The 26,166-nt window shown below is 43.6% G+C and overlaps 1 protein-coding gene across 1 annotated transcript in view; it reads left to right on the top strand.

Annotated features, from left to right (window-relative positions):
• Positions 1 to 26,166, top strand: part of postna (periostin, osteoblast specific factor a) — an 81,944-nt gene that overhangs the window by 29,314 nt on the left and 26,464 nt on the right. Inside the window, exons 4-13 of the mRNA XM_046317006.1 lie at positions 157 to 314; positions 513 to 677; positions 2,734 to 2,871; positions 5,644 to 5,785; positions 14,447 to 14,659; positions 17,027 to 17,161; positions 17,534 to 17,682; positions 18,277 to 18,413; positions 18,687 to 18,817; positions 21,713 to 21,843. Coding sequence (XP_046172962.1) covers positions 157 to 314; positions 513 to 677; positions 2,734 to 2,871; positions 5,644 to 5,785; positions 14,447 to 14,659; positions 17,027 to 17,161; positions 17,534 to 17,682; positions 18,277 to 18,413; positions 18,687 to 18,817; positions 21,713 to 21,843 — 1,499 coding nt within the window. The remainder of the gene's footprint in view (positions 1 to 156; positions 315 to 512; positions 678 to 2,733; positions 2,872 to 5,643; positions 5,786 to 14,446; positions 14,660 to 17,026; positions 17,162 to 17,533; positions 17,683 to 18,276; positions 18,414 to 18,686; positions 18,818 to 21,712; positions 21,844 to 26,166) is intronic.

Here is a 26,166-nt window from a genome sequence, read left to right as displayed (position 1 = left end):
CAAAAGATTGGTAGACAATTTTGTTGACTGTGATTGCTATCCACAGTGGCTCATAAATCTATGGCACCTTGGACCTGGAGAAGGTGAGGATGTCCCAGGACTTCAAAAACATAGTAGCCTAAGCACTATCCTCTGTCTCCCCTCTCTCCCCTACAGTGGCTCCTATAGACCATGTGTATGGCACATTGGGCCTGGTGAAGGCTAGTACCACACAGGAGTATTCTGATCTTTCTAAGCTGAGGGAGGAGATCGAAGGGAAGGGATCATTCACCATGTTCACCCCGAGCAACGAAGCCTGGGACCTGCTGGAACCTGTAAGTCAAGTAACTGAAGTCAGTCACTCAAACATTCAGTCAGAAGTTTGTAATTTGCTATTTATTTATTTTTAGTAAGTTTGTTTGTTAATTTGTTAATTCGTTGGTTAATTCGTATGTTTCAGATTAAGCTGCTTAGACAGTTATAGCTCTGCTCTCTCTCTCGCGCTAACTCTCTCCTGTTCCTCCCATCACCAGGAGGTGCGTAGTGCCTTGGTGAGCAATGTGAACGTCGAGCTGTACAACGCCCTGCACTACCACATGGTCAACCGGCGCATGCTAACGAAAGATCTGAAGAACGACAAGTATATCACCTCCATGTACAACAACATGGGACTCTACATCAATCACTACTCCAATGGGGTACGTAGTAAACCTCGATCTCAAATCAATTCAAAATCAAGGCAAATCAATTGTAATTTGTCACATGCTTCGTAAACTACAGGTGTAGACTAAGAGTGAAATACTTACTTACTTTTCCAACAATGCAGAGAGAAAGAAAATAGAGAAATAATAGAAAAGTTTAACACTGATACACGGGGTACAAGTACTGAGTCAATGTGCAGGGGAACGAGGTAGTTGAGTTAGATATGTACTCTGTAAAAAAAAATATATATATATATATATTGTTTTTAACACTCTAAGATCGATTAAATCGAATTAGCATAATACAAAAATCCCCATAAAATCTGTCAGTTTAATGTAACTTACTGGTAGCCAGTCAGCTGTATGAAAAAAGGTATAATTAAAAAAAGGTGCAGTATGTGACCGTAAAGTAATTTCCGGTAAGAAATACTTGTACTTACCTTTTTTGGTACCGTTGTTTTACGTCAATTTACCTGAACTGCTAAAAATGTCCTGTAACATTACGGTACACTACATTTACATTTACATTTAAGTCATTTAGCAGACGCTCTTATCCAGAGCGACTTACAAATTGGTGCATTCACCTTATGACATCCAGTGGAACAGTCACTTTACAATAGTGCATCTAAATCTTAAAGGGGGGGTGAGAAGGATTACTTATCCTATCCTAGGTATTCCTTAAAGAGGTGGGGTTTCAGGTGTCTCCGGAAGGTGGTGATTGACTCCGCTGTCCTGGCGTCGTGAGGGAGTTTGTTCCACCATTGGGGGGCCAGAGCAGCGAAATAAAATACAAAGCGAAAGTCAGGCTGCCTAAATACGGTTCCCAATCAGAGACAACGACAAGCACCTGACTCCAATTGAGAATCGCCTCAGGCAGCCAAGCCTATACAACACCCCTAATTAGCCGCGATCCCAAATACTACAAACCCCAATACGAAAAACAACATATAAACCCATGTCACACCCTGGCCTACCCAAACATATAACAAAAACACAAAATACAATGGCCAAGGCGTGACACATACAGTATCATGGCATCATAATTCATATTTTTATGGTTATTGTTTTTGTTTTTTTGAGAAACTACATTTTCCCTCTCTGCATCTCTGCTAAAATCCAGGTAAAATATTGAAAGGAATGTGAGTCTTATTCAGTACTTATTGACTGGTTCAATCAGTGTGCCCCCACTGCAAAATACAGCTGGCAGATCTTTTTCATAAATAATTACGATAAAACATGGGCTTAAAAATGAAGTTTAGTAACTCATTTAACATCAGATTCTTTTTTCTTAATAGGACAAATCTGAGGGGGAAAATTCCCTATGTGCATGAAGCCTCTGTATGTAGTTAACCCCTACCTAGCCTATGTGCATGACGCCTCTGTATGTAGTTAACCCCTACCTAGCCTATGTGCATGATGCCTCTGTATGTAGTTAACCCCTACCTAGCCTATGTGCATGATGCCTCTGTATGTAGTTAACCCCTACCTAGCCTATGTGCATGATGCCTCTGTATGTAGTTAACCCCTACCTAGCCTATGTGCATGATGCCTCTGTATGTAGTTAACACCTAGCTAGCCTATGTGCATGATGCCTCTGTATGTAGTTAACACCTAGCTAGCCTATGTGCATGATGCCTCTGTATGTAGTTAACCCCTACCTAGCCTATGTGCATGATGCCTCTGTATGTAGTTAACACCTAGCTAGCCTATGTGCATGATGCCTCTGTATGTAGTTAACCCCTACCTAGCCTATGTGCATGACGCCTCTGTATGTAGTTAACCCCTACCTAGCCTATGTGCATGACGCCTCTGTATGTAGTTAACACCTAGCTAGCCTATGTGCATGAAGCCTCTGTATGTAGTTAACCCCTAGCTAGCTCTTATCGCTAGACTGTTGACCTAGTTGTATTTATTCTGTCAACCCCTACCTAGCCCTAAATCACAGGCATGTTTATTTTACCTCACATCAATCACTTTATATCATTGTTATTTTCAGAGGATGAATGATTCAATGAATCATGCCAATTAACCAATCACCTCTCTTCCTCTGCAGATCGTCACAGTGAACTGTGCCAGGATTATCCATGGTAACCAGGTGGCGACCAATGGGGTGGTCCATGTCATCGACCGTGTCATCACCGTAGTTAACACCCTACCAAGCCTATCCTGGATGATGCCTCTGTCCTTCAGCGTGTAGTTAACACTCTCCTCCTTCAGCCTATGTGCATGAAGTCCTCCTGTATGTAGTTAACTGACCTAGCCTATGTGCATTCAGCGTAGTTAACACCTAGCTAGCCTATGTGCATGAAGCCTCTGCATGTAGACTTAATCTGACCTCTCCTCCTTCAGCCTATTCATGCATGATGACCTCCTCCTTCAGCATTCATACCTGTGTAATCTGACCTACCTTCAGCATTCTACCTGACTGTAATCTGACCTCTGTCCTTCAGTTAACACCTAATCTGCTCTCCTCCTTCAGCATTCATACCTCTGTAATCTAGTTAACACCTTCAGCATTCATACCTGACTGTAATCTGACCTCTCCTCCTTCAGCATTCATACCTGACTGTAATCTGACCTCTCCTCCTTCAGCATTCATACCTGACTGTAATCTGACCTCTCCTCCTTCAGCATTCAACCTGACTGTAATCTGACCTCTCCTCCTTCAGCATTCATACCTGACTGTAATCTGACCTCTCCTCCTTCAGCATTCATACCTGACTGTAATCTGACCTCCCTCCTTCAGCATTCTACCTGACTGCAATGATGCCTCTGACTGTAATCTGTTAACACCTTCCTATCCTGACTGTAATCTGAAGCCTCTTCAGTATGTGACTTAATCTGACCTAGCTCCTTCAGCCTATGTGCATGAAGCCTCCTTCAGCATGTACCTGACTGTAATCTGACCTAGCTCCTTCAGCATTCATACCTGACTGTAATCTGCCTCTGATTCAGCAACACCTGACTGTAATCTGCTCTCCTTCAGCATGCATACCTGACTGTAATCTGTCTCCCCTCCTTCAGGCCTAGTTGTATTTATTCTGACTGTAATCTGTCTCCTCCTTCAGCATGCATACCTGACTGTAATCTGCCCTCCTTCAAATCACCTGACAATCTGTTTATTCATTGTAATCTGACCTCTCCTCCTTCAGCATTCATACCTGACTGTAATCTGATCTTCCTTCAGATGGACTGAATCTGTCTTCCTTCAGCATTCATACCTGACTGTAATCTGACCTCTCCTCCTTCAGCAGATCGTCACCTGACTGAATCTGTCTCCCCTCCTTCAGGATTATCCATGACTGTAATCAGGTGACCAATGGGGTCCTCCATTCAGCATGCATACCTGACTGTAATCTGACCTCCCTCCTTCAGCATTCATACCTGACTGTAATCTGACCTCTCCTCCTTCAGCATGCATACCTGACTGTAATCTGACCTCTCCTCCTTCAGCATTCATACCTGACTGTAATCTGACCTCTCCTCCTTCAGCATTCATACCTGACTGTAATCTGACCTCTCCTCCTTCAGCATTCATACCTGACTGTAATCTGACCTCTCCTCCTTCAGCGTACGTACCTGACTGTAATCTGTCTCCCCTCCTTCAGCATTCATACCTGACTGTAATCTGTCTCCCCTCCTTCAGCATTCATACCTGACTGTAATCTGACCTCTCCTCCTTCAGCATGCACACCTGACTGTAATCTGACCTCTCCTCCTTCAGCATTCATACCTGACTGTAATCTGACCTCTCCTCCTTCAGCATTCATACCTGACTGTAATCTGACCTCTCCTCCTTCAGCATTCATACCTGACTGTAATCTGACCTCTCCTCCTTCAGCATGCACACCTGACTGTAATCTGACCTCTCCTCCTTCAGCATTCATACCTGACTGTAATCTGACCTCTCCTCCTTCAGCATGCATACCTGACTGTAATCTGTCTCCCCTCCTTCAGCATTCATACCTGACTGTAATCTGACCTCTCCTCCTTCAGCGTACGTACCTGACTGTAATCTGACCTCTCCTCCTTCAGCGTATGTACCTGACTGTAATCTGACCTCTCCTCCTTCAGCATTCATACCTGACTGTAATCTGACCTCTCCTCCTTCAGCGTACGTACCTGACTGTAATCTGACCTCTCCTCCTTCAGCGTACGTACCTGACTGTAATCTGTCTCCCCTCCTTCAGCATTCATACCTGACTGTAATCTGACCTCTCCTCCTTCAGCATACGTACCTGACTGTAATCTGTCTCCCCTCCTTCAGCATGCATACCTGACTGTAATCTGACCTCTCCTCCTTCAGCGTACGTACCTGACTGTAATCTGTCTCCCCTCCTTCAGCATTCATACCTGACTGTAATCTGACCTCTCCTCTTTCAGCGTACGTACCTGACTGTAATCTGTCTCCCCTCCTTCAGCATGCATACCTGACTGTAATCTGACCTCTCCTCCTTCAGCATTCATACCTGACTGTAATCTGACCTCTCCTCCTTCAGCATTCATACCTGACTGTAATCTGACCTCTCCTCCTTCAGCATGCACACCTGACTGTAATCTGACCTCTCCTCCTTCAGCATTCACACCTGACTGTAATCTGACCTCCCCTCCTTCAGCATGCATACCTGACTGTAATCTGACCTCCCCTCCTTCAGCATGCATACCTGACTGTAATCTGACCTCCCCTCCTTCAGCATGCAGACCTGACTGTAATCTGACCTCCCCTCCTTCAGCATGCAGACCTGACTGTAATCTCTTACTGTAACGTGACCACAATATGACAGTGGCTCGTATCAATCTGACCAGAGAGGTTTTCTACCTTAACTAACACTTCATGAAAAGATTAGAAATGGGATTACTGTGAAAACGCAGCTGGAATGTCTGAGAAGGGCTGGGGAAACTGTTGTTGCATTAGAAGTGGTGATAGTATTAGAAGCACTCAGTCTCCTGTCCTCTCCCACAGGCTGTAGCCTTGGCCTCAGGGGTGATGGATAAAATGGGCCAGCCAGGTCACTTCACCCTGTTTGCTCCCACCAACGAGGCCATGGAGAACCTCGGGGCCAGCTTCCTGGAACGCATCATGGGAGACAAGGAAGTCATCGGAGGTAGCCAATAAAAATACCAATAACCACTCACCTAGTGCCTTCGGAACGTATTCACAACCCATTCATTTTTCCATATTTTGTTTTTATTTATTTATTTTATTTTTATTTGTTTTTTATTTTCGTTACAGCCTTATTCTAAAATGGAAAAAAACAACTGGTACAAACCATCAGCAATCTACACACAATACCCCATAATGACATCACAATACCCCATAATGACATCACAATACCCCATAATGACATCACAATACCCCATAATGACATCACAATACCCCATAATGACATCACAATACCCCATAATGACATCACAATACCCCATAATGACATCCCCATAATGACATCACAATACCCCATAATGACATCACAATACCCCATAATGACATCACAATACCCCATAATGACATCACAATACCCCATAATGACAAATGGATAGAAGTGCATGCACATTTATTAAAACCTTATTCAAACCGACAGAGTCACTGGGACTCTGTACCGGGGGTCATGATTTGAGTTGTGTAATAGCATGAAAATGTTGAGTAATGCATCCGATATAATTTCCCAGTGTGCCTTGCCTTTTTGAGTGAGTTGTAGAGATTCCACCCATGCCTGTAGTTGTTAGTGACAAAGACATGGTTATTGAGTTATTATAATTTTTTTCAGTCATATGGAAGTGAGTTCCTATGTGAATGTTGTCATCATAATTCAACTCTTTATGGCAACATAGCTCATAAGCTTTACCCTAACTCAGTGGCCTGAAAGTCATGGTTTACAGGCCTCATCGGGTCTGCAAGTAAAGTTGAAAAATTCTGATAACTTTCCCCAAATTCCCAAATAAAAAAATTAACAATCCTGGTTGAGGGATTTTCCCCAAAAAAGATGTATAGAAAACCTGGGAAATGTACTGAATCTTGACACCCTACCTGCAAGTTACATTATGCCGGCTTGCAAATTGATTAGTAATTCCTATTGGAATTCAGCCAGAGTTAGACTGTCCAACAGTTTAATCACCCTAAAACCTGTATTCACAGTGACTGCTAGGGTTAGGAGAAGAACACACAGGAGCACACACACAGGAGCACACACAGACAGGGGCACACACAGACAGGAGCACACACAGACAGGAGCACACACAGGAGCACACACACAGGAGCACACACACAGGAGCACACAGACAGGAGCACACAGACAGGAGCACACAGACAGGAGCACAGACAGGAGCACACAGACAGGAGCACACACACAGGAGCACACACACAGGAGCACACACACAGGAGCACAGACAGGAGCACACAGACAGGAGCACACACACAGGAGCACACACACAGGAGCACACACACAGGAGCACAGACAGGAGCACACAGACAGGAGCACACACACAGGAGCACACACAGACAGGAGCACACACAGGAGCACAGACAGGAGCACACAGACAGGAGCACACACACAGGAGCACAGACAGGAGCACAGACAGGAGCACAGACAGGAGCAGGAGCACACACACAAAGAGAGACAGGAGCACACAGACAGGAGCACACACAGACAGGAGCAGGAGCACAAACAGACAGGAGCACAGACAGGAGCACACACAGACAGGAGCACACACAGGAGCACAGACAGGAGCACAAACAGACAGGAGCACACACAGGAGCACAGACAGGAGCACAAACAGACAGGAGCACACACAGGAGCACAAAGACAGGAGCACACACAGGAGCACACACAGACAGGAGCACAGACAGGAGCACACACAGGAGCACAGACAGGAGCACACACACAGGAGCACACACACAGGAGCACACACAGACAGGAGCACACACAGGAGCACACACAGGAGCACACACAGGAGCACACACTCATACGTCTGTGCTGGTTGCTCAGTCACTGGTTAGCCAGCGCTAACTGTTAGCATGTAGTGCCTTTGTGGTGTCCCTATACAGATTGCCAGATCACTGTGTAAACACACACACACACGCACACACACACACACACACACGCACGCACGCACGCACACACACACACACACACACACACACACACACACACACACACACACACACACACACACACACACACACAAACTTACCACATCAGCCTTAGATTCTTAGACAGTTTCGCAAACAATGATGCTAACCACAGACGGGTGGGCAAGCTGTCCAAAGTCAAGAAGGGCTGGAGTCTGTCTGTCTCTGTCCGTGTCCCAAATGGAACCCCTCGTTACCTATATAGTGCACTGCTTTAGATCAGAGCCCTATGGCACCCTATTCCCTATATAGTGCACTACTTTAGACCAGAGCCCTATGGAACCCTATTCCCTATATATATAGTGCACTACTTTAGACCAGAGCCCTATAGAACCTATTCCCTATATAGTGCACTACTTTAGACCAGAGCCCTATAGAACCCCATTCCCTATATAGTGCACTACTTTAGACCAGAGCCCTATAGAACCCCATTCCCTATATAGTGCACTACTTTAGACCAGAGCCCTATAGAACCCCATTCCCTATATAGTGCACTACTTTAGACCAGAGCCCTATAGAACCCCATTCCCTATATAGTGCACTACTTTAGACCAGAGCCCTATAGAACCCCATTCCCTATATAGAGCACTACTTTAGACCAGAGCCCTATAGAACCCCATTCCCTATATAGTGCACTACTTATGACCGTAAATCATAGGGCTCTGGTTAAAGGAAGTGCACTATATAGAAAACAAGGTGTCATTGGGGAGTGCATCTCTCTCTCTCTCTCTGACTACAAAAATGGAGTGTCCATTGAAGTGTATCTCTCTCTCTCTCTCTCTCTCCGTCTCTCTCTCCCCCTCTCCCTCTCTTTTTTCCCCCTCTCTCTCTCCCTCTCTCTCTTTCTCTCTCTCTCTCTGACTATGTGTTGGGTAACAGCCATAATGTCCTCATTGCTCTGTGAGGTCTGTGGGTTTATCAGGATTGTTAGGCCTGTAATAGAGACTGGTTCTGCTAGTCTCAGTGCCAGCTCACCCCAGACAGATGGGTTGCATCCCAATTGGTATCCTATCCCCTATATACAGCAGAGCCCATCAGGCTTTGGTCTAAAGTAGTGCACTATATATAGGGAATAGGGTGCCATAGGGCTCTGGTCTAAAGTAGTGCACTATATAGGGAATAGGGTGCCATAGGGCTCTGGTCTAAAGTAGTGCACTATATATAGGAATAGGGTGCCATAGTGCTCTGGTCTAAAGTAGTGCACTATATAGGGAATAGGGTGCCATAGGGCTCTGGTCTAAAGTAGTGCACTATATAGGGAATAGGGTGCCATAGGGCTCTGGTCTAAAGTAGTGCACTATATATAGGGAATAGGGTGCCATAGGGCCCTGATCTAATGTAGTGTTTGGTCTGGAATCCCATATATAAACGTTGACAGGACTGTCTAAATATGTCCTGGAAGACCTGATCTAATGTAGTGTTTGGATCTGGAATCATTTCAAACGTTGACAGGATTCAAATCACACTGTGAAGACAGAAGAGGCTGATCATGGACAATTTTTGGCGTGTCCCATGTCAATCACACTGTGATGTGGGAGGTGTGTGTGTGTGTGTGTGTGTGTGTGTGTGTTGTGTGTGCGTGTGTGTGTGTGTGTGTGTGTGTGTGTGTGTGTGTGTGTGTGTGTGTGTGTGTGTGTGTGTGTGTGTGTGTGTGTGTGTGTGTGTGTGTGTGTGTGTGTGTGTGTGTGTGTGTGTGTGTGTGTGTGTGTGTGTGTGTGTGTGTGTGTGTGTGTGTGTGTGTGTGTGTGTGTGTGTGTGTGTGTGTGTGTGTGTGTGTGTGTGTAGATCATGAGGTGTAGCAGGGTTGAAAAAGAACCTGCTAATGTAGCACATTTTCTTCACTGCCTTTTCATTGCTGTCAGCTCCATCCAACTAGCAAAACACCACGAGTCTCCTAGTGAACTCAGAGAGACTGATCAGCAGCAGAGATCACAGCTCCCAGACAATTACATTTACATTTACATTTAAGTCATTTAGCAGACGCTCTTATCCAGAGCGACTTACAAATACGGTCACCAGGACCTACAGGTCGTAAGCCATCAGGCGACGGCCCCATGAGTATCAGAGAGAAGGGATGTGGGGAAGTTACTGGTTTTCAGGATTGGAATGGAATCAGGAAGAATAAGATCCAGGCTGACCACACTGACATTCTATTTCTCTCTCTCTCTCTCTCTCTCTCTCTCTCTCTCTCTCTCTCTCTCTCTCTCTCTCTCTCTCTCTCTCTCTCTCTCTCGCTCTGTCGCTCTGTCTCTGTCTCTCTGTCTCTCTGTCGCTCTGTCTCTCTGTCTCTCTCTCTCTCTCTCTCTCTCTCTCTCTCTCTCTCTCTCTCTCTCTCTCTCTCTCTCTCTCTCTCTGTCGCTCTGTCGCTCTGTCTCTCTGTCTCTCTGTCGCTCTGTCTCTCTCTCTCTCTCTCTCTCTCTCTCTCTCTCTCTCTCTCTCTCTCTCTCTCTCTCTCTCTCTCTCTCTCTCTGTCTCTCTCTCTCTCTCTCTGTCCTCTCTCTCTCTCTGTCTCTCTGTCTCTCTCTCTCTCTCTCTCTCTCTGTCTCTCTCTGTCTCTCTGTCTCTCTCTCTCTCTCTCTCTCTCTCTCTCTCTCTCTCTCTCTCTCTCTCTCTGTCTCTCTGTCTCTCTCTCTCTCTCTCTGTCCTCTCTCTCTCTCTGTCTCTCTGTCTCTCTCTCTCTCTCTCTCTCTCTCTCTCTCTCTGTCTCTCTGTCTCTCTGTCTCTCTCTCTCTCTCTCTCTCTCTCTCTCTCTCTCTCTCTCTCTGTCTCTCTCTCTCTCTCTCTCTCTCTCTCTCTCTCTCTCTCTCTCTCTCTCTCTCTCGCTCTCTCTCTGTCTCTCTCTCTCTGTCCTCTCTCTCTCTCTGTCTATCTCTCTCTGTCTCTCTCTCTCTCAATTCAATTCAATTAAATTCAAGTGGCTTTATTGACATGGGAAACATGTGTTAGCATTACCAAAGCAAGTGAGGTAGATAATATATAAAGTGAAATAAACAATAAAAATGAACAGTAAACATTACACATACAGAAGTTTCAAAACAATAAAGACATTACAAATGTCATATTATATATATATATATACAGTGTTTTAACAATGTACAAATGGTAAAAGGACACAAGATAAAATAAATAAGCATAAATATGGGTTGTATTTAAATTGGTGTTTGTTCTTCACTGGTTGCCCTTTTCTCGTGGCAACAGGTCACAAATCTTGCAGCTGTGATGCACACTGTGGAATTTCACCCAATAGATATGGGAGTTTATCAAAATTGGATTTGTTTTCGAATTCTTTGTGGATCTGTGTAATCTGAGGGAAATATGTCTCTCTAATATAGTCATACATTGGACAGGAGGTTAGGAAGTGCAGCTCAGTTTCCACCTCATTTTGTGGGCAGTGAGCATATAGCCTGTCTTATCTTGAGAGCCATGTCTGCCTACGGCGGCCTTTCTCAATAGCAAGGCTATGCTCACTGAGTCTGTACATAGTCAAAGCTTTCCTTAGTTTTGGGTCAGTCACAGTGGTCAGGTATTCTGCCGCTGTGTACTCTCTGTGTAGGGCCTCTCTCTCTCTCTCTCTCTCTCTCTCTCTCTCTCTCTCTCTCTCTCTCTCTCTCTCTCTCTCTCTCTCTGTATATTCTCTCTCTCTCTCTCTCTCTCTCTCTCTCTCTCTCTCTCTCTCTCTCTCTCTCTCTCTCTCTCTCTCTCTCTGTATATTTCTCTCTCTCTCTCTCTCTCTCTCTCTCTCTCTCTCTCTCTCTCTCTCTCTCTCTCTCTCTCTCTCTCTGTCTCTCTCTCTCTCATTTTGTGTATTCATGGTTGGTGAGGGGACCCCAGACCTCACAACCATAAAGGGCAGTGGGTTTTTATAGGGCAATTGTTTTTAACCAGGTCCTAATTGGAATGTCAAATGTTAAGTTCCTTTTGATGGCATAGGTCCTTCTTGCCTTGTCTCTCAGATCTTTCAGAGCTTTGTGGAAGTTACCTGTGGTGCTGATGTTTAGGCCGAGGTGTGTACAGTGGGGAGAACAAGTATTTGATACACTGCTGATTTTGCAGGTTTTCCTACTTACAAAGCATGTAGAGGTCTGTAATATGTATCATAGGTACACTTCAACTGTGAGTGATAGAATCTAAAACAAAAATCCAGAAAATCTCTCTGTCTCTCTCTCTGTCTCTATGTCTCTCTCTCTCTCTCTCTCTCTCTCTCTCTCTCTCTCTCTCTCTCTCTCTCTCTCTCTCTCTCTCTCTCTCTCCTCTCTCTCTGTTTTCTCTCTCTCAAACAATCACCTATTTATTGTTAGAGCTGTTCAAATCTGAGAGAAACAAGAGCATATGATGTCACCTTGTGGAACAACCAACCAACCACTGGCCAAACAGAACATCCTGAACAGACTGACTGTCCTGGTCTGGTCTGACCTTGGTCCATATTTTCACACAGTCACAGTGTGCTGTCCTGTCCTGTCCTACAGGTCTTAAAAAGGCCTGTCAACATTTTCAAGCTATTACAACTCAAAGCATGACCCCCTACAGTGTCCCAGTGACTCCATCGGTTTGAATAAGAACTACACATTCACTTTAAATAACTGTAAAAGGGTTTTCTAATGATCAATTAGCCTTTTAAAATGATAAACTTGGATTAGCTAACACAATGTGCCATTGGAACACAGGAGTGATGGTTGCTGATAATGGGTCTCTGTCCACCTATGTAGATGTTCCATTAAATATCAGCCATTTCCAGCTACAATAATCATTTACAACATTAACAATGTCTACACTGTATTTCTGATCAATTTTATGTTATTTTAATGGACAAAAAATGTGCTTTTCTTTCAAAAGCAAGGACATTTCTAAGTGACCCCAAACTTTTGAATGGTAGTGTGTATATAAATATATATATATATTATAATTATTTACTTTAATTTTTTAAGGAATATTACTAACAACAACACATAAAATTTGCCCAAGGGATCCGTGGTCTAAGTTTAGAGGGTGTAATGCACTACAATAAAACATGATTAATCTCCAATGTATGTTGTTAACCCTGGGCAAAATGGGCCTGGGAGGCTCACAGGGATATTGTTTTCCACATTACTCCACAAATTATACATTGTTATACTATTATATTATGTTTCACTCTAATTGAATCTTTAAAACAGTTTTCATTCTACCTCGTAAAAAAAAGAGAATTACAGGATATGTGACTCAGCACCTGGATTCTGTCTTATGTAGCAAAATGTGACTTTTTAAATATTTTGTTTTGCATTAGATACAAGTAGAGACTCAGAGCTACAAAATGGTATATCATACACTACAGTTGAGGAACAATGGGGAGGTAATTCTGCTTTGAAAGATGATGAACTTGTTAACAATTGCCCTTGAATGTTTTGGTATCTACTGAAGGTCTCTCTTCGTCTACACCCATTCAACATTGTTCACACCCTCTTAAGCTTTGTCCCCACCCATCTCCTTGCGTTCAGTGCACACTTGACGCTCTGGCCGAGGATTTGTTTACCTCTGGATAACATGAAAACAGTCTTACCAGCTCTGTAGGCAACAATTTCATTACGCCTTTTTGCTGACGTTTACTGACACCGTCCATATTCAACGGGTGTTGTACACACGTCACATAAGGTTGGCTAACGAGCCAGCTAGCTAATCTTATCTAGTTTAACAACAATGCCTAACATTAGGCTCTAACTAGAAAAGCAAACAGCTTTGGGAAATGAATAACAAAGTCTGCTAGGGAGCCAGCCAGCTAACACTAGCTAGCTAGTTAACAGTACACTTTAGCTTAAGACAGGTAGCTAGCCAGCTAGGTAAACAATCAACCTAGCTAGGTAAACAATGTACCTAGCTACGTAAATAATGTACCTAGCTAGGTAAACAATGAATCTAGCTAGGTAAACAATGTACCTAGCTACGTAAATAATGTACCTAGCTAGGTAAACAATGTACCTAGCTAGGTAATCAATGTACCTAGCTAGGTAAACAATGAACCTAGCTAGGTAAACAACATTTAAGATCACACACATCACGTAACGTTAGCTAACGAGCCAGCCAGCTAACTTTAGCTAGTTAAACAACAACCACAACAGAAGTGTGTTATTAAAGCCCACGAAAGTTCACATTTTGATCCCAAAAAAAGGTTTTTACATTCAAGCGACTCTCCTGTGAGCTCATGAATTGCAACATACACGTAGTTTCCTGTTTCCTGGTCACACATTAGCTTTTAAAGCTGCAACAACAACACAAATCTCTCACATGACAAAATGTGTAGAATTGCAGGATATTAGCTTGAAAACTGCAACATTTTCTCTCTGATGCCAAGAAGAGGGCCTCTAAAATGTTCCTTCCCAAAGTCCGAGACTTGTTTTGTCCAGCCATGCGCTGCCAAAGTCATATTAAAACTCTGTGTATGCTATTTTTATCTCACTTGTGTTCTGATTATGAGGTAGTTCCTGCTGTATGTAATATCACAAAGAGTGTCCTTGACCTCAAAAAGTTATAACACTATTCCGCTTTTCCACCTCTCCTCTCCTCTCCTCTCCTCTCCTCTCCTCTCCTCTCCTCTCCTCTCCTCTCCTCTCCTCTCCTCTCCTACTCCTACTCCTACTCCTACTCCTACTCCCTCTCTCTCCCATAGCCCTGGTGAACTACCACCTGTTAAACAGTGTGCAGTGCTCTGAGGCCATCATGGCTGGGTCTGTGTACGAGACAGTGGAGGGCAGCACCATTGAGATCGGCTGTGACGGAGACAGCCTGACGGTCAACGGGATCAAGATGGTCCTGAAAAAAGACATTGTCACCTCCAACGGAGTCATCCACCTCATCGACAAGGTCCTCATACCTGACTCAGGTAAGATCTTATTCCCATGATGATAACCTTTAAACCCATGTAGTAGGACTTCATGGTGAGACACTGAAAGAGATTCCACAAACGTTGCCTAATTTAAAAGCCAACCCCTTAACTCAATTAATCAATCAATCAAATGTATTTAATAAAGGCCTTTTTACATCAGTAGTTCTCTGTCACAAACTGCTTTACAGATACTCAGCCTAAAGCCCCAAAGCAAAAAGCAATGATGCAGAGTTACAGTGGCTAGGAAACAAGTCCCTAGAAGGCAGGAACCTAGGAAGAAACCTAGAGAGGAACCAGACTCTAAGGAGTGGCCAGTCCCTCTTCTGTCTGTAGCAGAAGTCATTTCTCTTGGATATGAATGGATTTGTTTACATCCCTGTTAGTGAGCATTTTTTCCTTTGCCAAGATAATCTATCCACCTGACAGGTGTGGAATATCAAGAAGATGATTCAACAGCTAGATCATTACACAGGTGCACCTTGTGCTGGGGACTATAAAAGGCCACTCTAAAATGTGCAGTTCTGAGGGGGCGTGCAATTGACATGCTGACTGTAGGAATGTCCTCCAGAGCTGTTGCCAGAGAATCGTCTGAAACCAGCCACCCGAGCAGCTGATAAAGGGAAAAACGAATTCTGATTGGCTGGGCCTGGCACCCTAGTGGGTGGACCTATGACATCCCAGGCCCTCCATGGCTGCGCCCAGTCATGTGAAATCCATAGATTAGGGTCTAATACAGTAAATCCATTTCAATTGACTGATTTCCTTACATGAACTGTAACTCAGTAAAATCGTTGAAATTGTTGAATGTTGCATTTATATATTTTATAGTATACATGTCCAGTATGTTGTTTGAAAATGTATTTAACTGTGCTAGTCTAATTGAGATAAATTAACCTTTATTTAACTATGTTAGTCTCTTTATAAGGGTTTAGGGTTCATTCCAGAGATACCTGGGTAAGGGTTTAGGGTTCATTCCAGAGATACCTGGGTAAGGGTTTAGGGTTCATTCTAGAGACCAGGATAAGGGTTTAGGGTTCATTCCAGAGATACCTGGGTAAGGGTTTAGGGTTCATTCTAGAGATACCTGGGTAAGGGTTTAGGGTTCATTCTAGAGACCAGGATAAGGGTTTAGGGTTCATTCCAGAGATACCTGGGTAAGGGTTTAGGGTTCATTCTAGAGACCAGGATAAGGGTTTAGGGTTCATTCTAGAGACCATGATAAGGGTTTAGGGTTCATTCTAGAGACCATGATAAGGGTTTAGGGTTCATTCTAGAGACCATGATAAGGGTTTAGGGTTCATTCTAGAGACCATGATAAGGGTTTAGGGTTCATTCTAGAGACCATGATAAGGGTTTAGGGTTCATTCTAGAGACCATGATAAGGGTTTAGGGTTCATTCCTGAGACCATGATAAGGGTTTAGGGTTCATTCTAGAGACCATGATAAGGGTTTAGGGTTCATTCTAGAGACCATGATAAGGGTTTAGGGTTCATTCTAGAGATCAGGATAAGGGTTTAGGGTTCATTCTAGAGACCAGGATAAGGGTTTAGGGTTCATTCTAGAGACACCATGATAAGGGTTTAGGGTTCATTCTAGAGACCAGGATAAGGGTTTAGGGTTCATTCTAGAGAGACCTGGGTAAGGGTTTAGGGTTCATTCTAGAGATCAGGATAAGGGTTTAGGGTTCATTCTAGAGATCAGGATAAGGGTTTAGGGTTCATTCTAGAGACCAGGATAAGGGTTTAGGGTTCATTCTAGAGACACCATGATAAGGGTTTAGGGTTCATTCTAGAGACCAGGATAAGGGTTTAGGGTTCATTCTAGAGAGACCTGGGTAAGGGTTTAGGGTTCATTCTAGACACCATGATAAGGGTTTAGGGTTCATTCTAGAGACCATGATAAGGGTTTAGGGTTCATTCTAGAGACCATGATAAGGGTTTAGGGTTCATTCTAGAGACCATGATAAGGGTTTAGGGTTCATTCTAGAGACCATGATAAGGGTTTAGGGTTCATTCTAGAGAGACCATGATAAGGGTTTAGGGTTCATTCTAGAGACCATGATAAGGGTTTAGGGTTCATTCCAGAGATACCTGGGTAAGGGTTTAGGGTTCATTCCAGAGATACCTGGGTAAGGGTTTAGGGTTCATTCTAGAGATACCTGGATAAGGGTTTAGGGGCTAAAATGGAAACCTGTAGGCTTGTGGTAGTGTTTTATTAGCAAGCCAAGGAAATTATGCAGCTGGTTGCTCTTTTGGTGTAAGTGTGTGTTGTTGTTGTTTATGTTGTTGTTTTTGTGCAAGTGTGTGTGGGTTATTGTTGTTGATGCTGTACCTGATGTTTATGTGTGTGCTGTTCCACTTCAAGCCAAGGAGGTGATGGAGCTGGTTGGTGAATCCCAGAGCACCTTCAGTGACATGGTGTCAGAGCTCGGCCTATCAGCTGCCATGAAGCCAGAGACAGAGTACACGCTATTGGCTCCCCTCAACCCTGCATTCTCTGGTGAGTACACGCCATTGGCTCCCCTCAACCCTGTTTTCTCAATGCCTCCTCTTTAACATAGCACATAACAGACCCTTTTCGACTGAGGGGCGTGGAGCCTAGGAACCTACGCCCAGCAATTTCAGCCTGTAATTTAAGCACAAGGTTTAGAGTTGTTGAATAAGCCCTGTTTTTGGTCCAGAGAAACACATTGGAAATGTACTAGGAACCCTGGCTCTAAGTACAAGCCCCAACCTTAAATCTTAAATTCTGAGTTTAGTATCTGGTTTAATCAATATCACCTAAGATATTGCAGAGGAGAGATTTGAATAAACAACACATTGAATTGAGTATCAATAAGTGTATATACAGTATGTCCCCTTTGTGTTCCAGATGAGGTCATGTCTATAGACCAGAGTATGCTCAAGGTGATCCTAGAGAACCACATCCTGAAGTTAAAACATACGCTGAGTGAACTCTACAATGGACAACTGCTAGAAACCATCTCCGGAAAGCTATTGCGTGTCTTCATCTACCGCACAGTGAGTATGTGTGTGGGTGTGTGTGTGTGTCCTCAAACAGAGAGAATTAGAGAGAAAGAGAGAGAGAGAGGTAGAGCGAGAGAAAGAGCGAAAGAGAGAGAAAGAGAGGGAGAGAGAGCGAGGTAGAGAGAGAGAGAGAGAGAGAGAAAGAGAGAAAGAGAGAGAGAGAGAAAGAGAGCGAGAGAGAGAGAGAGAGCGAGGTAGAGAGAGAGAGAGAGAGAGAGAGATTCACTTTGTATGTTGTCTACCTCACTTGCTTTGGCAATGTTAAACATGTTTCCCATGCCAATAAAGCCCTTGAATTGAATTGAATTGAATTGAATTGAATTGAATTGAATTGAATTGAGAGAGAGAGAGAGAGAGAGAGAGAGAGAGAGAGAGAGCTCTCTCTTTGTCTCTCAGAGAGAGAGTCTCTCACACCTCTCTCTCTCTCTCTCTCTCTCTCTCTCTCTCTCTCTCTCTCTCTCTCTCTCTTCTCGCTCTCGCTCTCTCTTTGTCTCTCACACCTTCTCTCTCTCTCTCTCTTTGTCTCTCACACCTTCTCTCTCTCTCTCTCTCTCTCTCTGTAATGGATTGATGCATCTCTGTCTCTAGGCTGTGTGTATAGAGAATGCCTGCATGGTGCGAGGCAGTAAAGAGGGCAGCAACGGAGCTCTTCATCTGATGAGTTCTCTCATCAAACCAGCTCAGACCACCATCTACCAACTTCTCATGTCTGATGGACGCTTTAAGTAAGGACACTGACCCTAATCAATGTGTTACTATACAGTTCAGGTATCCTATAGGGGCCTGAGATGTTCATGTGCTCTCAACACTTTTGGTATCAATTAAATATATGTGTGAAACCTGATGCTATATGTACGTAGTATTATTATTTATTATTATTATTACTTTGGTAAAGTGAACATTGTTCAAGACTTGTTATGGCTGTTGAAAATGAGGTCGGGAAAACAAAGGAACTGATCAGTAGAATTTATGGATGGATTGATTGTGTGTCTTTCTAGTATCTTCCTGTCTCTGATGGAGAGTGCAGGTCTGACAGAGCTGTTGAAACAGGAGGGATCCTACACCGTGTTCGCCCCAACAGACGAAGCATTCGACGGTCTCACAGAGCAGGACATCACCATGCTCACCAGTAAGTTGGCTGTTTTTTCTCTTCTCCTCAAGCGTCCCTGTACCTCCTCAAACCACCCAGAGGAACACCTCCTCAAATATCCCTTTACCTCCTCAACCCCCCCCCCACCCCCACCCAGAGGAACACCTCCTCAAATATCCCTTTACCTCCTCAACCCCCCCACCCAGAGGAACAAATATCCCTTTACTCCTCAAATCCTCAAATCCCTTTACCTCCTCAAATATCCCTTTACCCCCAACCCTACCCAAAAGGAACACCTCCTCAAATATCCCTTTACCTCCTCAACTCCCCCCCCACCCAGAGGAACACCTCCTCAAATATCCCTTTACCTCCTCAACTCCCCCAGAGAAACACCTCCTCAAATTTCCCTTTACCTCCTCACCCCCATAGAGGAACACCTCCTCAAATGTCCCTTTACCTCCTCAACCCCCCCACCCAGAGGATCACCTCATCAAATGTCCCTTTACCTCCTCAACCCCCCCACCCAGAGTTTGCTGCACTGAAAGTAAAGGGTCTGAATAATTTTGCACGCCCAATTTTTCCGTTTTTGATTTGTTAAAAAAGTTTGAAATATCCAATAAATGTCGTTCCACTTCATGATTGTGTCCCACTTGTTGTTGATTCTTCACAAAAAAAATACAGTTTTATATCTTTATGTTTGAAGTCTGAAATGTGGCAAAAGGTCACAAAGTTCAAGGGGGCCGAATACTTTCGCAAGGCACTGTATACATAAGGAATAGGTTGTCATTTGGGATGCATCTGAACCTGTATTCTATGATATAACTCACTGTACCTGGGTCCAGTCGAATGTTTGGAGGACCGCTAAATCATATCTTTCAAGTCTTTGTCTATTGTTGTGGTTAAAAAGCAGCTCATATATAGTAACAGGAAACAGCTCATATATAGTAACAGGAAAGCAGCTCATATATAGTTCAGGAAAGCAGCTCATATATAGTAACAGGAAAGCAGCTCATATAGAGTACAGGAAAGCAGCTCATATATAGTAACAGGAAAGCAGCTCATATAGAGTACAGGAAAGCAGCTCATATATAGTAACAGGAAAGCAGCTCATATATAGTAACAGGAAAGCAGCTCATATATAGTACAGGAAAGCAGCTCATATATAGTAACAGGAAACAGCTCATATATAGTACAGGAAAGCAGCTCATATATATTAACAGGAAAGCAGCTCATATATAGTAACAGGAAAGCAGCTCATATATAGTAACAGGAAAGCAGCTCATATATAGTAACAGGAAAGCAGCTCATATATATTAACAGGAAAGCAGCTCATATATATTAACAGGAAAGCAGCTCATATATATTAACAGGAAAGCAGCTCATATATAGTAACAGGAAAGCAGCTCATATATAGTAACAGGAAAGCAGCTCATATATAGTAACAGGAAAGCAGCTCATATATATTAACAGGAAAGCAGCTCATATAGAGTACAGGAAAGCAGCTCATATATAGTAACAGGAAAGCAGCTCATATAGAGTACAGGAAAGCAGCTCATATATAGTAACAGGAAAGCAGCTCATATAGAGTACAGGAAAGCAGCTCATATATAGTAACAGGAAAGCAGCTCATATATAGTACAGGAAAGCAGCTCATATATAGTAACAGGAAAGCAGCTCATATATAGTACAGGAAAGCAGCTCATATATAGTAACAGGAAAGCAGCTCATATAGAGTACAGGAAAGCAGCTCATATATATTAACAGGAAAGCAGCTCATATATAGTAACAGGAAAGCAGCTCATATATAGTAACAGGAAAGCAGCTCATATAGAGTAACAGAAAAGCAGCTCATATATAGTAACAGGAAAGCAGCTCATATAGAGTACAGGAAAGCAGCTCATATATAGTAACAGGAAAGCAGCTCATATAGAGTACAGGAAAGCAGCTCATATAGAGTACAGAAAAGCAGCTCATATATAGTAACAGAAAAGCAGCTCATATATAGTAACAGAAAAGCAGCTCATATATAGTAACAGGAAAGCAGCTCATATAGAGTACAGGAAAGCAGCTCATATATAGTAACAGAAAAGCAGCTCATATATAGTAACAGGAAAGCAGCTCATATAGAGTACAGAAAAGCAGCTCATATATAGTAACAGAAAAGCAGCTCATATATAGTAACAGGAAAGCAGCTCATATAGAGTACAGGAAAGCAGCTCATATATAGTAACAGAAAAGCAGCTCATATATAGTAACAGAAAAGCAGCTCATATATAGTAACAGGAAAGCAGCTCATATAGAGTACAGAAAAGCAGCTCATATATAGTAACAGAAAAGCAGCTCATATATAGTAACAGAAAAGCAGCTCATATATAGTAACAGGAAAGCAGCTCATATAGAGTACAGGAAAGCAGCTCATATAGAGTACAGGAAAGCAGCTCATATATAGTAACAGGAAAGCAGCTCATATAGAGTACAGGAAAGCAGCTCATATAGAGTACAGGAAAGCAGCTCATATAGAGTACAGGAAAGCAGCTCATATATAGTACAGAAAAGCAGCTCATATATAGTACAGGAAAGCAGCTCATATATAGTACAGAAAAGCAGCTCATATATAGTACAGGAAAGCAGCTCATATATAGTAACAGAAAAGCAGCTCATATATAGTAACAGGAAAGCAGCTCATATATAGTAACAGAAAAGCAGCTCATATATAGTACAGGAAAGTAGCACCACAATGAGGAACTAGTGACCGAACCTGAGTTACTGAGACCAGCTCAACTCGCTCCCTCATGACATTCAAACAAACAGTGAGATTTAGATTTTTTTGCGTTACTTTCCACACAAAGTGATATTGTTCAATGTAACGTGTTTTTCAAGTAATTAATCCCAACACGGGTCTTTAAGCCAGCCCTCTGCTCGTGTCATCACTAGGCGACGTGAACATCCTGAGGACCATTCTGCTGTACCACTTCAGCAACGGCGTCTTCATCAACGGGGGACTGGAGGGAGGGGTCACCAACCTGCTCAAGACCATCCAGGGACACAACCTGCAAGTGCTGTCTGTACGTATCACTGCTGCCATTGTCTTCTCTGCATCTTCCTTTGTTTCGGCACCTAAAATAAGCATGTACAGAACATGGATCCTCATTGTCTCTGCTTAGCTAGGACTGGACAAAGTTATCCCTGTACACACATATTTCAAGGGTTTTCAAAAGACCTTGTGAGCACTAAAGTTATTTCAATAATATATCTGTACAGATGCAATACTCTGAGGTAGACTGGGCTGTCTGTCCTCTCCTGTCCCAGAGGCAGAGTAGACACAGGAAACTCTGAGGTAGACTGGGCTGTCTGTCCTCTCCTGTCCCAGAGGCAGAGTAGACACAGGAAACTCTGAGGTAGACTGGGCTGTCTGTCCTCTCCTGTCCTAGAGGCAGAGTAGACACAAGAAACACTAAGGTAGTGGACTGTCTGTCCTCTCCTGTCCCAGAGGCAGAGTAGACACAGGAAACTCTGAAGTAGACTGGGCTGTCTGTCCTCTCCTGTCCCAGAGGCAGAGTAGACACAGGAAACTCTGAGGTAGACTGGGCTGTCTGTCCTCTCCTGTCCCAGAGGCAGAGTAGACACAGGAAACTCTGAGGTAGACTGGGCTGTCTGTCCTCTCCTGTCCTAGAGGCAGAGTAGACACAAGAAACACTAAGGTAGTGGACTGTCTGTCCTCTCCTGTCCCAGAGGCAGAGCAGACACAGGAAACACTGAGGTAGAGGGGACTGTCCGTCCTCTCCTGTCCCAGAGGCAGAGTAGACACAGGAAACACTGAGGTAGAGGGGACTGTCTGTCCTCTCCTGTCCCAGCGGCAGAGTAGACACAGGAAACACTGAGGTGGACTGGACTGTCTGTCCTCTCCTGTCCCAGAGGCAGAGCAGACACAGGAAACACTGAGGTAGAGGGGACTGTCTGTCCTCTCCTGTCCCATAGGCAGAGCTGACACAGGAAACAAGGAAGGATACATTGTCTCTCATTACCTTCTCCAATTACTTAATTATCGTGAGGAGAACACTTCCTTTTAAAAACAACTTCCACCACCACAGGAACATGGTGACTTCACTGACTTCACTGTTTTTTGGGGTTAATTTCTGCAACTCACATATAATATCTGACTAAGGCAAGGATATGTTCCATTTCATTTCATGTGAAAATCTTTCTGGACCCTTGTTACAGACTGGTTATCATACGTTAGGTTGTGGTAAAGACTCTCTGTTTCTCCTTTCTCTTCATCTGCAATACAGATAACCCCTTTTCCTGTCTCTATCAGGCCGGAAAATCTCAGGCAAGCCTTCCTTAACTCATGAAGGAAATTCAGAGACACAGAAACAAGGCATTGTCTAGTAACTTTGTCCAGAGATGCAGGGAGTAGGAGGAGAGGGGGGAGGGAGGGAGGGAGGGAGGGAGGGAGGGAGGGAGGGAGGGAGGGAGGGAGGGAGGGAGGGAGGGAGGGAGGTAGCAGAGGGTGAGAGAGTTTAGGGAGAGTGGAGAAAAGGGATAGGGACAGGGGTGGAGAAAAGGGATAGGGACAGGGGTGGAGAGAGAGCAGAGGGTGGGAGAGTTTAGGGAGAGTGGAGAAAAGGGATAGGGACAGGGGTGGAGAGAGAGCAGAGGGCGAGAGAATTTAGAGAGAGTGGAGAACAGGGACAGGGGTGGAGAGAGAGCAGAGGTCGAGAGAGTTTAGAGAGAGTGGAGAACAGGGACAGGGGTGGAGAGAGAGCAGAGGGCGAGAGAGTTTAGAGAGAGTGGAGAACAGGGACAGGGGTGGAGAGAGGACATGACAGGTAATCATCAGGAAGCCAGATTTCATTAGTTTTGGCAGAACTCCAAAGATACAGGCTTGGCAGGAACAGATTAGGCTGTTGTCTAAATGGGGACGTGCAGAGAGACGGGTGTAAGGAATGACCTTACACACACTGAGGACAATACTGAAACAGTGTACGTGTGCGTGTGCATGATGTGAGTGTGTGGGAGTGTGTTCAGTTAGAACGTGATTCAAATGATGGGTTAGAGAGAGAATGAAGCGTAAAGTAGTGGGTTAGAGAGAGAAGGAAACATAAAGCAGTGGGTTACAGAGAGAAGGAAATGTAAAGTAGTGGGTTAGAAAGAGAAGGAAACGTAAAGTAGTGGGTTACAGAGAGAAGGAAATGTAAAGTAGTGGGTTAGAAAGAGAAGGAAACGTAAAGTAGTGGGTTACAGAGAGAAGGAAATGTAAAGTAGTGGGTTAGAAAGAGAAGGAAATGTAAAGTAGTGGGTTACAGAGAGAAGGAAATGTAAAGTAGTGGGTTAGAGAGAAAAGGAAATGTAAAGTAGTGGGTTAGAGAGAGAAGGAAGCGTAAAGTAGTGGGTTACAGAGAGAAGGAAATGTAAAGTAGTGGGTTAGAGAGAGAAGGAAATGTAAAGTAGTGGGTTAGAGAGAGAAGGAAGCGTAAAGTAGTGGATTACAGAGAGAAGGAAATGTAAAGTAGTGGGTTAGAAAGAGAAGGAAACTTAAAGTAGTGGGTTACAGAGAGAGGAAATGTAAAGTAGTGGGTTAGAAAGAGAAGGAAACGTAAAGTAGTGGTTTACAGAGAGAAGGAAATGTAAAGTAGTGGGTTACAGAGAGAAGGAAATGTAAAGTAGTGGGTTAGAGAGAGAAGGAAGCATAAAGTAGTGGGTTACAGAGAGAAGGAAATGTAAAGTAGTGGGTTAGAGAGAGAAGGAAGCGTAAAGTAGTGGGTTACAGAAAAAGAAAAGGAAAATAGTGGGTTAGAGAGAGAGAGAGAGAGAGAGAGAGAGAGAGAGAGAGAGAGAGAGAGAGAGAGAGAGAGAGAGAGAGAGAGAGAACTGTAAAGTAGTTGGTTACAGAGAGAACCGTAAAGTAGTGGGTTACAGAGAGAACTGTAAAGTAGTGGGTTAGAAAGAGAAGGAAACGTAAAGTAGTGGGTTAGAGAGAGAAGGAAACATAAAGTAGTGGGTTAGAGAGAGAAGGAAACATAAAGTAGTGGGTTACAGAGAAAAGGAAACATAAAGCAGTGGGTTAGAAGTGTAAAGTAGTGGTTAGAGAGAGAAGGAAACATAAAGTAGTGGGTTAGAGAAAAGGAAATGAAAAGGGGTTAAAATAATGGGTTAGAGAGAGAAACATAAAGTAGTGGGTTAAGTAGTTGGGTTAGAGAGAGAAGGAAGCGTAAAGTAGTGGGTTACAGAAAAAGAAAAGGAAAATAATGGGTTAGAGAGAGAGAACTGTGAAGTAGTTGGTTACAGAGAGAACCGTAAAGTAGTGGGTTACAGAGAGAAGGAAATGTAAAGTAGTGGGTTACAGAGAGAAGGAAATGTAAAGTAGTGGGTTAGAAAGAGAAGGAAACGTAAAGTAGTGGGTTAGAGAGAGAAGGAAACATAAAGCAGTGGGTTAGAGAGAGAAGGAACCGTAAAGTAGTGGGTTAGAGGGAGAACCGTAAAGTAGTGGGTTAGAGAGATAAAACCATAAAGTAGCGGGTTAGAGAGATAAAACCATAAAGTAGTGGGTTAGAGAGATAAAACCGTAAAGTAGTGGGTTAGAGAGATAAAACCATAAAGTAGCGGGTTAGAGAGATAAAACCGTAAAGTAGTGGGTTAGAGGGAGAACCGTAAAGTAGTGGGTTAGAGGGAGAACCGTAAAGTAGTGGGTTAGAGAGATAAAACCATAAAGTAGCGGGTTAGAGAGATAAAACCATAAAGTAGTGGGTTAGAGAGATAAAACCGTAAAGTAGTGGGTTAGAGAGATAAAACCATAAAGTAGCGGGTTAGAGAGATAAAACCGTAAAGTAGTGGGTTAGAGGGAGAACCGTAAAGTAGTGGGTTAGAGAGATAAAACCGTAAAGTAGTGGGTTAGAGAGATAAAACCATAAAGTAGCGGGTTAGAGAGATAAAACCGTAAAGTAGTGGGTTAGAGGGAGAACCGTAAAGTAGTGGGTTAGAGGGAGAACCGTAAAGTAGACACACACACACACACACACACACACACACACACACACACACACACACACACACACACACACACACACACACACACACACACACACACACACACACACACACACACACACACACACACAAACTTCAACATTACAAGTTGAAGCTCTCAGGAGAGTGTATATTCAGATGGTCTCAGTAAGGCAGTCATTATGGCCATGTTGTCCACTGCTGCCATTATCGCACAGTGTAATGATCTGTTATCATCGATAATAACATAAATGTCCCAACAGAACATCTCGATCAATGACAACTATTCCTGTCATGTTGTTTCAAGTCGGGCTGTAAACCTACAGGACAGTAGATCTCCAGGAAGAGGGTTGGACTGTAAACCTACAGGACAGTAGATCTCC

The sequence above is a fragment of the Oncorhynchus gorbuscha genome, linkage group LG20, assembly GCF_021184085.1.
Source record: "Oncorhynchus gorbuscha isolate QuinsamMale2020 ecotype Even-year linkage group LG20, OgorEven_v1.0, whole genome shotgun sequence".
NCBI classification, from domain to species: Eukaryota; Metazoa; Chordata; class Actinopteri; order Salmoniformes; family Salmonidae; genus Oncorhynchus; species Oncorhynchus gorbuscha.
Note: the sequence above shows the minus strand (reverse complement) of the source record. Positions and strands in the feature narration are given on the sequence as shown.